At 43.4% G+C, this 15,012-nt stretch overlaps 1 protein-coding gene and 1 non-coding gene across 2 annotated transcripts; both read left to right on the forward strand.

The window, feature by feature from the left end:
* Positions 1-288: 288 nt before the first annotated feature.
* Bhlhb9 (basic helix-loop-helix family member b9) lies at positions 289-5,222 on the forward strand. The gene is made up of 4 exons (XM_005072475.4): positions 289-1,388; positions 1,709-1,807; positions 2,543-2,663; positions 2,941-5,222. The coding sequence occupies exon 4, from the start codon at positions 3,187-3,189 to the stop codon at positions 4,801-4,803; it is 1,617 nt and encodes a 538-aa protein (XP_005072532.1). The 5' UTR covers positions 289-1,388; positions 1,709-1,807; positions 2,543-2,663; positions 2,941-3,186; the 3' UTR covers positions 4,804-5,222.
* Positions 1,938-2,067, forward strand: LOC121140099. The gene has a single exon (XR_005876931.1). It is a non-coding gene; the product is annotated as a small nucleolar RNA SNORA30/SNORA37 family (small nucleolar RNA).
* Positions 5,223-15,012: the final 9,790 nt, after the last annotated feature.

Below are 15,012 nucleotides of genomic sequence, written 5' to 3' on the forward strand. Positions count from 1 at the left end.
CTTAGCAGAGGTGGAGTGCAGGGAGGGCCAGGCACTGTCCAGCTTCCTCCCTGGTGTGTGAACTCAGTATCCCTCCGCTGCTCTCTCCTGCTCCCCAGCTCCAAAGATCCTCTCTCTATAGTCCCTCACTCCAATGCCATCAGAGACCCTAACTCTCACTGCAGTGATCCCAGCAAAGCGGTGGTGGTCTGTGGTTAGGGTGAGCAGGGGGTCTGCAGACGCCCACGGGTGCCGCCCTCCCCTCCCTCCGAGTGGAGCGGGCTGTCTCCGGCCCCGCCCACCCCGAGTCGGAACTACGGTGGGCCCGGGAGGGGGCGTCGAGCCCGGTGCGCCATATCCCTCCGCCCCCTTCCCGACACCCTCGAGGCGAGCTGTGCCTGCCGCATCCTGCGCAGCAGCCCCTGCCCGTTTGGTGCAGAGGCGTGGGGGCGGGACGCGTCTCTGCCATCACACTCGCGCGCAAAGCCCAGGGAGAGGAGCTGCGGAGGACGGAGCCCAGCCAGGAGCGGACGGGGACGCGGGGCAGCCCGGGGACCTGGGCCGTGCGCCTGGCCAGGCAAGTGGGGGTGTGTCGAGGGCTCGGGGCGGCCTCGCACTGCGGACCCTCGCCCGGCCCTGACAGGGAGTGCAGCAGTGGGGGCGACCGGGGCTTCCTGGAGTGGTGCGCGGTTCCCGGAGATCCCAGGCGGTGAGGGGCAAGCGGGGTCCCGGGTCGGGTCTCAGGCACAGGGCTGTGAGCGTTTGGAGGCCTGCGGAGCAGATGACTGGACAGCAGGCTGTTCCCCACCCTTTTTGGTATCTGGGCCCTGCGAAGGTTGTGGGGGAGGCGCCTGCGGGAGAAATGGCGGCGCGGGAGCTGGGGAGTGTGGTGCCCCTTGGAGGTCTCCGTCCGTGGATTGGGGGCAGGTGTCTAACTCTGGGGGTAGCTTAATTTTTCGGTGGTGAGTAGCCTTGCTACTTGGGCCTTATTCCAGAAGGAGGCCCTTGTGTCCTGCGTCGTGGGTGCTGTCTCTTCCCACAGGCTTCTGCTTGGTGGCAAAGTCTCCTGTCTGAGTCGTAGGAGTGGTGCATTCTGGGGAAGGGGAAACATAATTAGAGGGACTATTATGTATTATGAAGGCACCAGAACATAAGAATGAAATGTTCGTTTGCCTTCAATACAGGATTGTTTTATTCCCTTCTATATGTAGAATCGTGTGCTTAATTTACTGCAAGCAAATGGTCATGATAAGGAGTTGGTCATATTACAGAACTCCTGGCTATATAAATATTGTGATATTAACCTATCTTTTATACTCAGGGTCCATTTTCTCAGCATTCTGTTTCACTCTGAACATTTTTTGACATGTTCGAATGGAAGTTAACGTAAAGGAGAAGTTTTTGTGCAGGTGAGTGTTTGATTTAGAATATTTGAAATCACTATAGGATTTAAGTATCTGTTTATGGGACCCCATATATTACCTGCAGCTACTTTTCGTAATCCTTCATATATTTTTGTACAGAAGTAGTATCACAGAAAATGCGCTATTTCTGAAGGTAGGCATCAGAATCACAGGAGAGTTAACAGAGTTCATTTACTTGTTTTCTGATTCTCTAAAAGGAGGTGTTTGAACTTGGGTTTGAAAATCTGCCCATAAGCCTAATAATTTTATGCCATGGTCAACATGCTTTCTTGTATGTTTTTCTCAGTATCTTTTGGTTTCTATAGGTTGACTCTTCTCCAGCCAGAGAACCCTTCTTTATTGGGAAGGATAGTGTCTCCCGTGGATCCTGCTCTTTGATGAGTCTGGCATTGTTAGCACCTGAGGTAAGATCTAGGTAGAGCGGTGTTTCTCAAACTTCGGGTTGCAACCCCTTTGGGGGGGTCTAATGACCCTTTCGCAGGGGTCACATCAGATATCCTGCATATCATATATTTACATTAAGATTCATAATATCTAGAACTCTTCACAGGTCTTCCCTTAATTAGTGGGGTCAGGATTTGGTAGCTGGTGCTGATAGAAAACCCTTGATTACATCATTGTCCTGATACTGTACCATCGACAACTGTTACTCAAGGGAACAGTGATGGGAAAAAAAAGGATTCATAAGATCAGTAAACTTACAGTTATGAGGTAGCAATGATATACATTTTATAATTGGGGGTCACCACAACATGTATTAAAGGGTTGCAGCATTAGGAAGGTCGAGAACCACTGCTGTAGAGACTTGCAGGTAGCTGTTTACTTAGGATTTGAGGTGAGTACGAATGGGAGTGTAAGCACACCTGTCAATCGGTGGCAAGTGGGAGACACCAGATCTTCCCGGACCCATTGTTTTCTAACTTTCCAGATGTTGCTGCCCACACACTCATTACAGAAAGCGGGAGAATAGTGAGCTAAGCTTGCGTCCATATGTATTTAGTAGATACTGGGTCAGAAAATGGGGAGAGAATCCATAAGAGAGAACAGGGTGGAGGAGTATTAAGATATCTGGAGATAGAAGGTTAGATTAGTCTGTCAGATACTCAAAATTCTAATCCCACGTGTACTTTTGTCTATAGCTCTGCCTGTGAAGTCATTTGGGTGGCTTTTCAACAGTAAAAGTGAGGAAGGAGGAAACAATCACGTCACATCAGCGCACGTTGGTGTGAGGCCTTTCTGAAGACATAGTAGTTCCTGGTGGTAGGTGCCAGCATGGGACCAAAGGGGCTGGGTGCTCTATGGCCTCTCCTACTTTAAGCAAACTTAGCTATTGTCACTGTTGTGCTTGACGGAGACAAAAGAGTGGGAGGACTTGGGCTGGTTGCAAGAATGCAAGAAATAAAATGAGGTAGCAGAATTTTTGACTGATCTGCATCTCCCACGACACAGTTCAAATCTTCATTCATGTCCTTCTGTGTAGCTGTCTGTATAAAGAACGAAGGTTGAAGACACTCAGAGTCTATTTTTCCCACCTTAGGTGTCTCGCCAGTGGTAGCCTTGGATTGGCAGAAGATTGCTTTCACCGGGTCTGATTTGGAAATCATCTTCCTAACCTGAGTGTCTTTACTCTGTCCCTGTCATTGACAGAGACTGTGTGTCAAAGAAAGGGAATTCTGTAACTGCTAAACTGACAGTTGTCTTTGACCTCTTTCGAGATACTAGCCTGGACCAAACAGAGAACTAAGGTTAAGACGGGCCAGGTGTCTATAGCTGTGCTTCAACCATGACGGGTTCAAAGAATAAGGCTAGAGCACAGGCTAAACTAGACAAAAGGGCAAGTGCACAAGCCAGAGCTTTAGCAGAGAGGGAGGCTGCTAATGCAGGCAGAGCTGGAGGCAAACACAGGGACAAAGCAAAAGCTAGGGCGGGAGGTAAAACAGATGCCCAGGCAGAGATGAAGGCAGGGTATAAGGGCAAAGCAGCTGCTGAGATGAAGGAAGGGATGAGGTCGGAATTTAAGGCTCAAGGAAAAGATTTCAACCATAAGGCTGAGTACAAGGGTGCTAAATCTACACGTAAAGAGAAGGCTGCTAGTGATACCTGGTTCTGGGCTGGGGAAGATTCTGGTATCAATTCCTGGTTCTGGAAGGGAGAAGAAGTTAGTTATAGTTCTGTTGCTAAGTGTGAAAATAAAACTAACACTGGTACCCAGGGCCGCACTGAGGAGTCAGAGCCTACACATAGGGCCAGCCACAGGTCTAGGTCAGGGGCTGAGGAGGAGGAGGAAGAAAATGTTATTGGGAACTGGTTTTGGGAAGGAGATGACACTAGTTTTGATCCTGATCCTAAACCTGTGTTCAGAATAGTTAAACCTCAACCAGTGGATGAAATTAATGAGAAAAATAGGCCAAAGGACTGGTCTGAGGTTACCATTTGGCCCAAAGCACCTGCTGTAACTCCAGCAGTGTTAGGTTATAGGTCTCAGGACTCATCTGAGTCAAGGCCTTCTTCATATATTGTTCTGGCCTCAAATGAAGAAGAAACTTCAACAACAGCCTCTACTAAGAATGCTCGATCAAACCAGCAGCCTATACCCGAGTATCCATTTGGTTCTGATCCTTGCATCCAGACGTTAGATGAGATTAGACAACAAATCAAGATCAGAGAAATGAATGGCATCAAGCCCTTTGCTTGCCCTTGCAAAATGGAGTGTTATTTGGATTCTCCAGAATTTGAAAAGCTTGTTAACATACTTAAGTCAACTACCGATCCCCTCATTCATAAAATAGCACAGATAGCAATGGGTATACATAAAGTTCATCCATTTGCCCGGGAATTCATTAATGAAGTGGGTGTGGTGACACTTATTGAAAGCCTGCTCAGTTTTTCTTCCCCTGAAACTAGAAAAAAGACTGTTATTACTATGAATTCTTCCGGGGATGAAAGACAGCACAAAGTTGAATTTCATGTTAAGCATATGTGTAAAGAAACGGTGTCTTTCCCCTTAAACTCACCTGGCCAGCAATCCGGATTGAAGATAATAGCACAGCTAACTACTGAGTCTGTCCATCACTACATTGTAGCTAGTTACTTTTCAGAGTTTTTTCATTTGCTGTCCCAGGGAAATCGTAAGACTAGAAATCTTGTTTTGAAAGTATTTTTGAATATGTCCGAAAATCCAAAGGCAGCCAGAGATATGATCAATATGAAGGCATTAGCAGCATTAAAACTCATCTTTAACCAAAAAGAGGCAAAAGCAAATCTTGTTAGTGCTGTGGCCATCTTCATTAACATAAAGGAGCATATTAGAAAGGGTTCAATTGTAGTAGTTGATCACTTGAGTTACAGTACACTTACTGCCATATTCCGTGAAGTTAAAGGGATTATTGAAAGAATGTAAAATGATCCAGAAATGAAAGAGAACACTGAACAGTGTCCAAATTCTGATTGGCTATACATTCCCAAAGAGTTTTGCATACAATTTTGGTAATAACTGCTCACACATTTTGTCTTAACATCTTTTACAAATTATTACCTGTGGCAGGTTCTAGCTCAAATCTAAAACATTTTTGGTGTATCAAATGAATATTAAATATTGAGATAAACAAGTTGTTGATTTCTATCTTATTTAGATTAGCAGATTTTTAACATAATTTTACTTAAGAAAATTGTGATCTAGCTGTCAGAAGTACAGTGTCCTGATGATTGATATCTGCTTAGATCTGTTTGTGGCTCCAGATAGCATAAAAGAAACTACTGGTATTGTAATCTAGTTACAAAAATAAGATGTACAAAAATAAAAATAACTGATGGTACCTACACTGTGTGTTTGTACATATGATATATACACATATATGCCTATTGCCAAATGTACCCTCTTGATGCAAAAAGGAAGCAGGTTACTACAGGCTATTAAATATAAAAGTAATTTTCATTACCCTCTTATTCCAACTATATCAAACACTCATTACAGAACAAAAAATGGTCCTGAATTACATAAAATCTAGAGTGTATAATTCAAATTTTTAGACTGTTTCATTTGTGTCAGTCATTTCAGAGATGAAAAAGGGAGGTAGACATGAAAAGTATTCTTTATTATTAGTTGCCCACTATTAGATTGACATAATGTTTTATAAGCTGATTCCTTTTATGGTAATCCTGTCAGCTAGTTAAGTAATATTTTGTTAGATATCATCCCAAGCACCCACCAATCAGAATATAACCAATAAATACTTTTTCCAAGCTCCTCACAGCTGGCAGGTGGCACAGGTGATTTTTGGCATTCTAGAACCGTCTCACTATACTACCTTAACACATTCCCCTTTTTAGGTGATGATAGTCTTCACAGCACAGAGACTATTTCAGGTTTAGGATTAGTTTAATTTTGTGATGAATAATGTTCCCTTCCAGGTGAACAAGTTTTAGCTTCCTCCAAAAGCATGTCCACTAGGCATTCGGCCTTATCTGGCTAGAGGTCAGGAGGAAAGTAGGAGGTGGATGTATGTATTTCCCAGGCAGTATATTGGAAATCGATATCCCAAACTTTGTTTTGTAAATAAGATGTAGATGTAGGAGTCATAAAGAACGGAACTTTGATCCTATCTTTCTGTGTGAACTTTTTTTTTTCAAAGAGCCAGAATCATTTTATACACCAGTGGTTCTCAATCTTCCAAATGCTGTGGGCCTTTAGAACAGCCCCTCTTGTTATGGTAATCCCCGGCTGTAAAATTACTTTGTTGTTATTTCATAACTAATTTTGCTACTGTTACAAATTGTAAATATATGATACACAGTATACCTGATGTGCAACCTCTGTGAAAGGGTTATTTGATCCTCAAAAGAGTCCTGACCCACATGTTGAGAACAACTGCTATATACTGTTTTATAGCATGCATTAAGAAAGCTAACTACTTTTATTTTTCTTGCGAAGTCATAGCCATAATTTTAAAGGAATTGTGATTTATTCATGTATTTCATGAAAGGCCAAATGTTTCTAATAGGCAAGTCCATTGTATTTCAGCTTCCTAAAATTGAGAATAAACTTAGTGGGAAAGACTTAGACTCACAACTGCAGCTTCAGCAATATATGAGACGAAACCAAGGACAGAGGTTGCTGCTTCATTTTATAGATAGTATTTTCTAGAAGTCTGTATTTTCCAGAAAGCTTCTCAGCACTTTGAGGTTTATGACTGATTTCTCCAACACTCATGATAGGAATTACAAACCCTAGTCTAAGATAATAGAGAAAAATTTATGTGTGAGACCATCAAGTTACTTGCTTTGAGATTTTCAGTCAAGAAATAAAGCATGCGTTAGGTACTATTTGTAATGTTCATGTTAATGTCCTATACAATAATTTAAATCATCTTATGTTTTTCTTTTCTACATATAGTGTGATCTTCCATTTACATATTCTTTTCTTTTCTTTTTGGTTTTTCAAGACAGGGTTTCTCTGTGGCTTTGGAGGCTGTCCTGGAACTAGCACTTGTAGACCAGGCTGGTCTCGAACTCACAGAGATCCACCTGCCTCTGCCTCCTGAGTGCTGGGATTAAAGGCGTGTGCCACCACCGCCCTCCATTGCATATTCTTACATAGTGTACAAATTTATTCATTTCAAAAATTGGAGTACAGTATTGAATTTGCCTTTTCAACTGATCAGTTAGCTATCTTTACAAATTAGCATGTAAATATACCACATGCTTTTTAATAACTTTATTGAAATGTAACTGATACACATTAAACTGAACATTTAAAGTGCACAATTTTTATGACCCAGCCTTGAATACTTTCCATACACGAGACTATAAAAGTTCTGTCAGACATAGAAATGCAAGCCATGTATAACTCATCTTGTTACTCAAACTGTCCAGAACTTTGCTCAAAAGCAAAGAAACTTTCACACGAATCAGTTGTTTTGTTGTTTCCTGTACTTGTAGGGAATCTTATTTCAGGCTTCAAATATTGTCACAAAGTGCACCATTTGATAAGTTTTGACATAAAACATAGCCATCACCAAGATGCCTCATTGTAATGCCTTATTCCTATCCTGGGGGAACTACTGATTTGCTTTCTAGCAACACAATCAAGTTCTCTTAATGCTCTAATATAGAAAAGAAAGCATGGAACATTTACTTATGGAAGGGATATTAGCTTAGTATCACTCAACATAGTTATTTCAGTTTCATCCATGTTGTGTGTCTTATGAGTGTATCAATTTTAATGCTAAATAATAATTCACTGTGTCTTTACCATAGTAAAGACTGTCAGTTGGCATTGCGTTCTGATCTGAGTTATAGAAAATAAAAGCTACTGTGAGAACTGATGTGCAAATGTTTCTTGAAATCTGCAGGCAAATGGATGGCATTAGAAGAAACCATCCTGAGTGAGGTAACCCAGTCACAAAAAGAGAAACATGGTATGTACTCACTCATATATAGATTTTAGAATGAATCAGGAGAGTGCCAGAATACTCACTGCCAGAGAGTCTGGGAAACAGAACCTTCATCCAGTGACTGATGAAAGCAGAGGCCGACACCCTCAGTTAAACACTGAACTTAACTCATGGAATCCAGTTGCAGAGAGGGAAGAGTGATGAGCAAAGGGGTCAAGAGTGGGCTTGTTTAATCCACAGAAACAGCTGACCTGAACAAGGGGGGAGCTCTTGGACCCCAGACTGATGGTTGGAGGCCAGCTTGGGACTTATCCAGATGTGGGTGTCAGTGAGGAGGCCTACGTAATCTGTAGGGCCTTGGGTAGTAGATCAGTATTTATCCCTGGCATACAAGTAGATTCTGGGTGCCCATCCCACAATGAGGGATGCTCTCTCAGCCTGTACTCTTGGGGGAGGGTCTAGGCCCTGCCCTGGGTAAAATGACAGACTATGGATGGATACCCCCCATGGAGGGCCTCACCCTCCCTGGGGAAATGAGTAGTGTTTGGGTGGGGGACGGGGGGGGGGAGACGGGGGAGGAGGGGAGGGAGATGGAGCTGGGATTGACATGTGAAGCAAGCTTGTTTCTAATTTAAATAAAAAATCTTAAAAAAACTGATTTACTGATCAGTCCCATGGTGGCCTCTCAACCATCAGTCTACGGTCCATGAACTCCCCCCTTGTTCAGGTCAGCTGTTTCTGTGGGTTTCATCAGCTCAGTCTTGACCCCCTTGCCCATCACTCCTCCCTCTCTGCAACTGAGTTCCAGGAATTCAGTTCAGTGTTTAGCTGTGGGTGTCTGCCTCTGCTTCCATCAGCTACTGGATGAAGGCTGTAGGATGACATATAAGGTAGTCGTCAAACTCATTATCGGGGAAGGGCATTTAAGGTAGCCTCTCCACTATTGCTTGATTGTTAGTTGGTGTCATCCTTATAGATCTCTGGAAATATCACTAGTGCCAGATCTCTCCTCAAACCTATAATGACTCCCTCTATTATGGTGTCTTTCATCCTGCTCTCCTCTATTCATCCCCTGACTCAACCTTCCCGGTCCCCCATGTCCTTCTCTCCCCTCCTCCTCTCCCCCTCTCTTTCTCCCAGCTCCCTCTCCCCTCCCCCATGCTCCCAATTAGCTCAGGAGACCCTGTCCCATTTCCCTTCTCTGGAGTACCATACATATCTCTCTTAGGGTCCTCCCTGTTTCCCAGACCCTTTAGTGGTGGAATTGTAGGCTGTTAAAAGTGATTTATTTTTGTTTGGGGATGTATTAGGTGATTTAGAGGAGGGTTTAAGGAAGTGAGGTTTTGTGGTAGACTAAAATGGTGTCAGGAAGCCTGAGTCATTCTCCGACTTAGTATCTAAATAAATTTTGTTTTCGAAGTTTGAAAGACTGGACTAAGACTAAAGGTGGTAAACAAGTAACATTACTACTATTAGCTAAAATGGAATATTTTGTCATATTTGTGATTGGAACAATGTTTTGTATGTTCATAAATGATTACATAATGGCCCCGTTTTTAGTCTTGATATATCACAGACACAGAGAAGCCTTCTCTGATGTTAATGTTTTACAAACAGATGTTAAATCAAAAGAATGTCAAGGAGGACTGGCAAGGAGTGCCAGACCAGTTCTTTGATCTCTGAAGCATTTTTAGACTTGACTTGAAATTAGTTTACAGAGTAGTACATTTCCATATGGGTTTTTCACGTAGCCTTTAATTAGGTTAACACTTCCAATATCTCCCCTATTCCCTTACCCACATCCTGGCTTAAACCTTCCCACCCTCAGTATTCCCTCTTACTGCTTGCATATCACTTATGTCCTAGTATACCCTAAGGTCTCTCTAGCCTCAGTGATCTCTTTCTAAGAAGAAAGTATCTGACCTTTACAGGTACTCCACGTTAAACACACAATTCTAAAGATTTAAAGCTAGGATCCACATATGAGGAAGAACATGCAGCACTTGTCTTCCAAGATTATAAAGACTAGTTGTTCTTAGCTATCCACCAGAACTCTTGATAAGTTCCTATTGCTGATGACACCACCGCATACCTTGAATGCAAGATACAGAAAACAAAGCTGGAACTGAGGTTGGAACTTCCTCCCTGCTGGCTAGTTTTCATAGTACCAGTGCTATGCACTCTTTGGTAAAAGTAGAAGAAACAGTGGTCTCTGAGTTGCAATGCCAACCTTCCAGGTAAGAGGTGCTCACTGTCAAGACTATTATGGAGTTAACCAACTGCTCCATAATTAGATTTGAGGCCTGCATCACAAGAGGAACTCTGTATTATTCATTTAGTCCAAAATTTGTTACCTTGTCACCGAGGAGGTCTTAGGCTCCGGGGGCTACTCAATACTGCTGTTTAGCTAAAATTAAAAGCATCAGTCTGCTTTCTAAATATGTATATTCATACACCTGGGCAAATGCTTATGGGGCCCTACAGATTTTGAGATAGGAAAAGGAACAATATACAGTTTTGTACTCACTGGTGAGCCTACAAGACTCTACTGGATGATTCCAAATCCATGATCACACACATGATTTTTAGTAAAATCTGTGGGGCATCAAACAAAAGTTATGAATATGGGAAAGAGATTTATAGAGGAGAAAGGGGCTAACCTGAGTGGCGAGAAATACGAGTGGTGGTAGGTGAAGAAAAACTAGAAGTTGTCAAATAATAAAATTTATTAATTGAATAAAAGAGAAAAACATGCCATGTTCACCAATAAGTTGAGCTAGAGCCATCCCTCTGTATGACCTTGGATTCAGGAGAGTCACAAAACCAAACCAAAGGACATGAATGCGGGAAAGGGATAGAGGAAGATAAGAGGGTTGGAGTTAAGAGATAAGAATGCACTGTACACATATGAAATTGTCAAAAAATTTAATTAACAAAAAATAATAAGAGGTGGGGTGTATGGGTGGAAGACACCCAGGGCCTGCCTGCCCATCGCTTCACAGCACAGGCACACAAGCATGTGGTAGTGAGAAGGGGGAGACAGGCAAGTGATGCAGAGAGAGGCAGAACTGGAGATGGAGGACCAGGCTGGTGTGAATGGCTGTCATCTGAGCCCATGGTGATATGCAGATGTGTGCTGCTGCTGAGGTCCTGCTGCAGCTGGGGTCTGTGTTGATGCTCAGGGCCCATGTTGCCTCCCGGGGCCACGTGGCTGTCCATGGACTGGGCTGCTACCTGAAGCCATATTGATTACCGCAGGCTGTGTTGCCCCTAGGGGTCATATTGATGTGGGTGGCTATCACTACCACCTGAGGCTAGGTGGGTGTCCATGATCTGAGCTGCCCCGAGGGCCTTGTCTGGGTCAGTGGTCCTACTGCTATCAGGGAGCCATGTTTATGCTGTGTGCTGTCACCAGAAAACATGTGTAAGCCCATGATCTGTGCTTCTGCCTGTAAAGAGCAAGGAAGAGACTTTTGCAGTGATATCGATGATTACAGATGCACAACTGAGAAAGAGGGACATGGCAAGATTCTGTGACAACCTCTACCCCCACACCAAACGCTCCCCCCAAAGAAAAGTAATGGTCTAGCAGGAAGCCATTGAGAAGAATTCTTAAAGGGTGTGACAAGGATGCTAAAGTTAGCGCTCCACAATTGATGGCTTCTGGTGAGGGTTTCAGAGGAGAACCACTCAGTTCTAGTTAAGGAGCAGACCACTGAGAGTTTGACCATGCTCCAGTGAATACATAGATAACACAAAATGAATATTAAATAAAAGTTTTTATTTCATTTTTTTGTGAGGGAGATCACAAGGGTAGGGGTGTGCATATGGAGGGAATGGGAAATGAGTGTGATCAGGGTGCATGATGTATACTTTCCAAAGAATCAATAAAAAATAAAAAGAATAAAAATTTAAAATTGATTTTAAAAACAGAAAGGTGATATCCCACAGGGCTGCATGTTCCTACAATTCAAGTTTACTAAACAAAACTCCCATCGCTGGGTGTGGGATACTTCCTTCTGAGTTGCTGTTCACGAAGGCTCCGCAAGCCCTCCCCAAAAATGTAGGTTTCTTGTGACTTCTCTTGGTTGGCAACCAGAACAAGCTAATAAGACCCCATTGTTGAAGACACCTTACACCTTTGTGGCAAGAGATAGAGAAATCATGCTGGAACTGAGCTGGAAAAGTCCTCCCTGTTGGTTAGCTTTCATAGCAACAGAAGTATCTATTCAGGCATTTAGGAGGAAAAGCACCAATGGCCTTAGTCACCTGTGAGCCTTAGAAACTTCAGTGCCAACCTGCAGGGAAGGATGTGCCCCCTGCATCAATAGTGACACAACTACAAAGAAATAAGCCAACTGATTTCTGATTGAATTTGAGGCCTGCTCCACAGGAGACAATTAATTTCTGGTACTATACATCCAATAAAAATTACATAGCTGAGGAGGCCTTATGCTTGTTTGGGGTGAAGGTGGGGCTTACTATTGTTGTAAAGCTAAATTGACGTGCCCCAAAGTACCTTCTAAATAACTGTTTATACCCAGAGACAAATGCTGTTGTCAGCCTTAATCAGAGGTGCTACTCATTGCAGAATGACAGTGAATGCAGTCTCATGACTGCTCAAAGTGATGAGAATAAGTAACAGGTGGGTGCTCAGCCTGAAAGGAGATATTTGTATCACCTCTTCTAATGCTCAGAGAACTTTATGGAAGAGGGAACAAAAATTTAGCAGCCAGAAGACAGGAAGAGGGGCTATGAAATGGTATCTTTTGGGCATGACACAATCATAAAAATGGGGCTGTCAGTAATCAACCATGTATTGTCACAGAGGGGCACATGGGGCTGGATTTCACCTTGCTGAACTATTGGCACCTACTTGATTCTGGGAAAAGGGCAATATTGTCTTCAGATGAATACTCATAGATATGCCCGTTAAACTCTAATGGGCAGTTCCAAACCCATGTTTACACAGACAGCTCTAGTTAAACTCAGTGAGTGACAAAACAAACAAAATGACATGAATGTGAAAAAGGGAAGACAGGGGAATTGATGAGGGTAGGAGAGATAGGATGTGAGGCTGAGTAACTAGGAATTATTATATACATGTATGAAATTGTCGAAGAAAAAATTGACAAAAAAGTAATTTAAAAAGTACTTTCTTGAGTTGGCTAGATGGCTGAGTGAGTTAAAGCACTTTTCATGAAAGCCTACTGACCAACGTTGAATCCCTGAAACCTACTGGGGAAGGAGAGAGTGAACTATCAAAAGCTGTCTTCTGGCCTTTACTCCTGCACTCGGCACACTTGTCCCCACCTCCACACATCTATTCACATCGCACAAACAAACACTAATAATGACAGTCATATCAAGAAAAAAGAAACAGGAAAATGTAGCTTTCATTATTACAAGTATTTAAAAGTATTTTGATCAAAAGATAAATAACTGAGCCTCAAAGAGAATACAAAGCCATAAAGAGCCGTTTTGCAAATAAAACAAGTATTTTGCTCTCTTTGGGTTTTAGATACCACCTCATTAAATTATATACTCTTTTATTGATTATAATTATTCTGCCCTTGTAGTTTTAGTACAAAATAAATCCTACTGCCTCTTCATCATGCTTCTGACTATTTCTCTTTTGTTGTTGTTTTTTGTTTTTTTAATGTTTTTATTTAAATTAGAAACATGCATGCTTCAAATGTCAATCCCAGCTCCCTCTCCCACCCCTCCTCCCTTGTCCCTCCATCAGCACCCCCTGCCCCCAGCCCGATCCACACATCATTCCCCAGGGAGGGTGAGGCCCTCCTTGGGGGGATCTCCAGAGTCTGTCATTTCATCCAGGGCAGGACCTAGGCCCTTCCCCATGTGTCCAGGCTGAGAGAGCATCCCTTTATTTGGAATGAGCTCCCAAAGATCATTCATAAACCATGGTAAACACTGATCTACTACCCAAGGCCCCAGAGATTTCTGAGGCCTCCTCACTGACACTACATTCATGGAGTTTGGATCAGTCCCCTGTTGGCCTCTCAGCCATTAGTCTGGGGTTCAAGAGCTCTCCCTTATCAAGTCAGCTGTCTTTGTGGGTTTCACCAGCATGGTCTTGACCCCTTTGCTCATCACTCCTCCATCCCTGTCACTGGGTTCCAGGGGATCATTTCAGTGTTTAGCTGTGAGTATCTGTCTCTGCTTCCATCAGTCACTGGATGAAGGTTCTAGGATGGCCTATAAGGTGTCATTAACCTTATGATCAGGGAGGGGCTATTAATGTAGTCTCTCCAGTATTGCTTAGATTTCCGGTTGGTGTTATCCTTGTAGATCTCTGGAAATCTCACTAGTGTCAGCTGTCTCCTCAAAGCTATAATGACTCCATCAATTATGGTATTTCTCATCCTGCTCTCCTCTATTCTTACCCCAACTCAAACTTCCTGCTCCCCCATGTCTTCTTCTAACATCCTCTTATCCCCATCTCTTTTCCCTGGTTCCCTCTCTCCTCCCCTGATGTTCCCAATCTGCTCAGGATATCTTGCCTCTTTCCACTTCTCTGGGGTATCATGTATATCTCTTGGGTACCTCCCTGTTTCCCAGACACACTGGCCCTGTGATTGTAGGCTGACACCCCTGATCCATCTCCATAATCCATATATGAGTGAGTACATACCATGTTTGTCTTTTTGTGGTTGGGTTACCTCACTCAGGATGGTTTCTTCTTTTTTTTAACCTTTCTTATTACTTTAATTTTAAATAGCTTGCTTCACATGTCAATCCCAGTTCCCTCTCTCTCCCCTCCTCCCAAACCCCCCCTCACCATCCCTCCCAGCCTCCCACGCTATCCCCACTTACTTCCACATAGAGGATATCTAGAGTCTTTCATTTCGCTCAGGGCAGGGTCCAGGCACTCCCCCAAGGGTCCAGGCTGAGAGAGCATCCCTCTTTGTGTTATGGACACACGAAGTCCGTTTGTATGCCAGGGATAAACACTGATCTACTGCCCAGGGCCCCATAGGTTGCCCAGGCCTCCTCACTGACTCTCACATTCAGGGGTTCTGTATCAGTCCCATGCTGGCCTCCCAGCTGTCGGTCTAGGTTCCAATAGCTCCCCCTTGTTTAGATCAGCTGTCTCTGCTGCTTTTGCCAGCCCATTCTTTGTCAATTTGCTCATCACTCCTCTCTCTGTCACTGGGTTCCTTGGGTTCTGTTCAGTGTTTAACTGTGGGTGTTTG

This window comes from Mesocricetus auratus, unplaced genomic scaffold (genome assembly GCF_017639785.1).
Source record: "Mesocricetus auratus isolate SY011 unplaced genomic scaffold, BCM_Maur_2.0 Super-Scaffold_100003, whole genome shotgun sequence".
In the NCBI taxonomy this organism is placed as follows: Eukaryota; Metazoa; Chordata; class Mammalia; order Rodentia; family Cricetidae; genus Mesocricetus; species Mesocricetus auratus.

Coding starts and splice junctions, on each gene's coding strand:
- Bhlhb9 (XM_005072475.4), top strand. CDS start 3,187: ATGACGGGTTCAAAGAATAAGGCTAGAGCACAGGCTAAACTAGACAAA.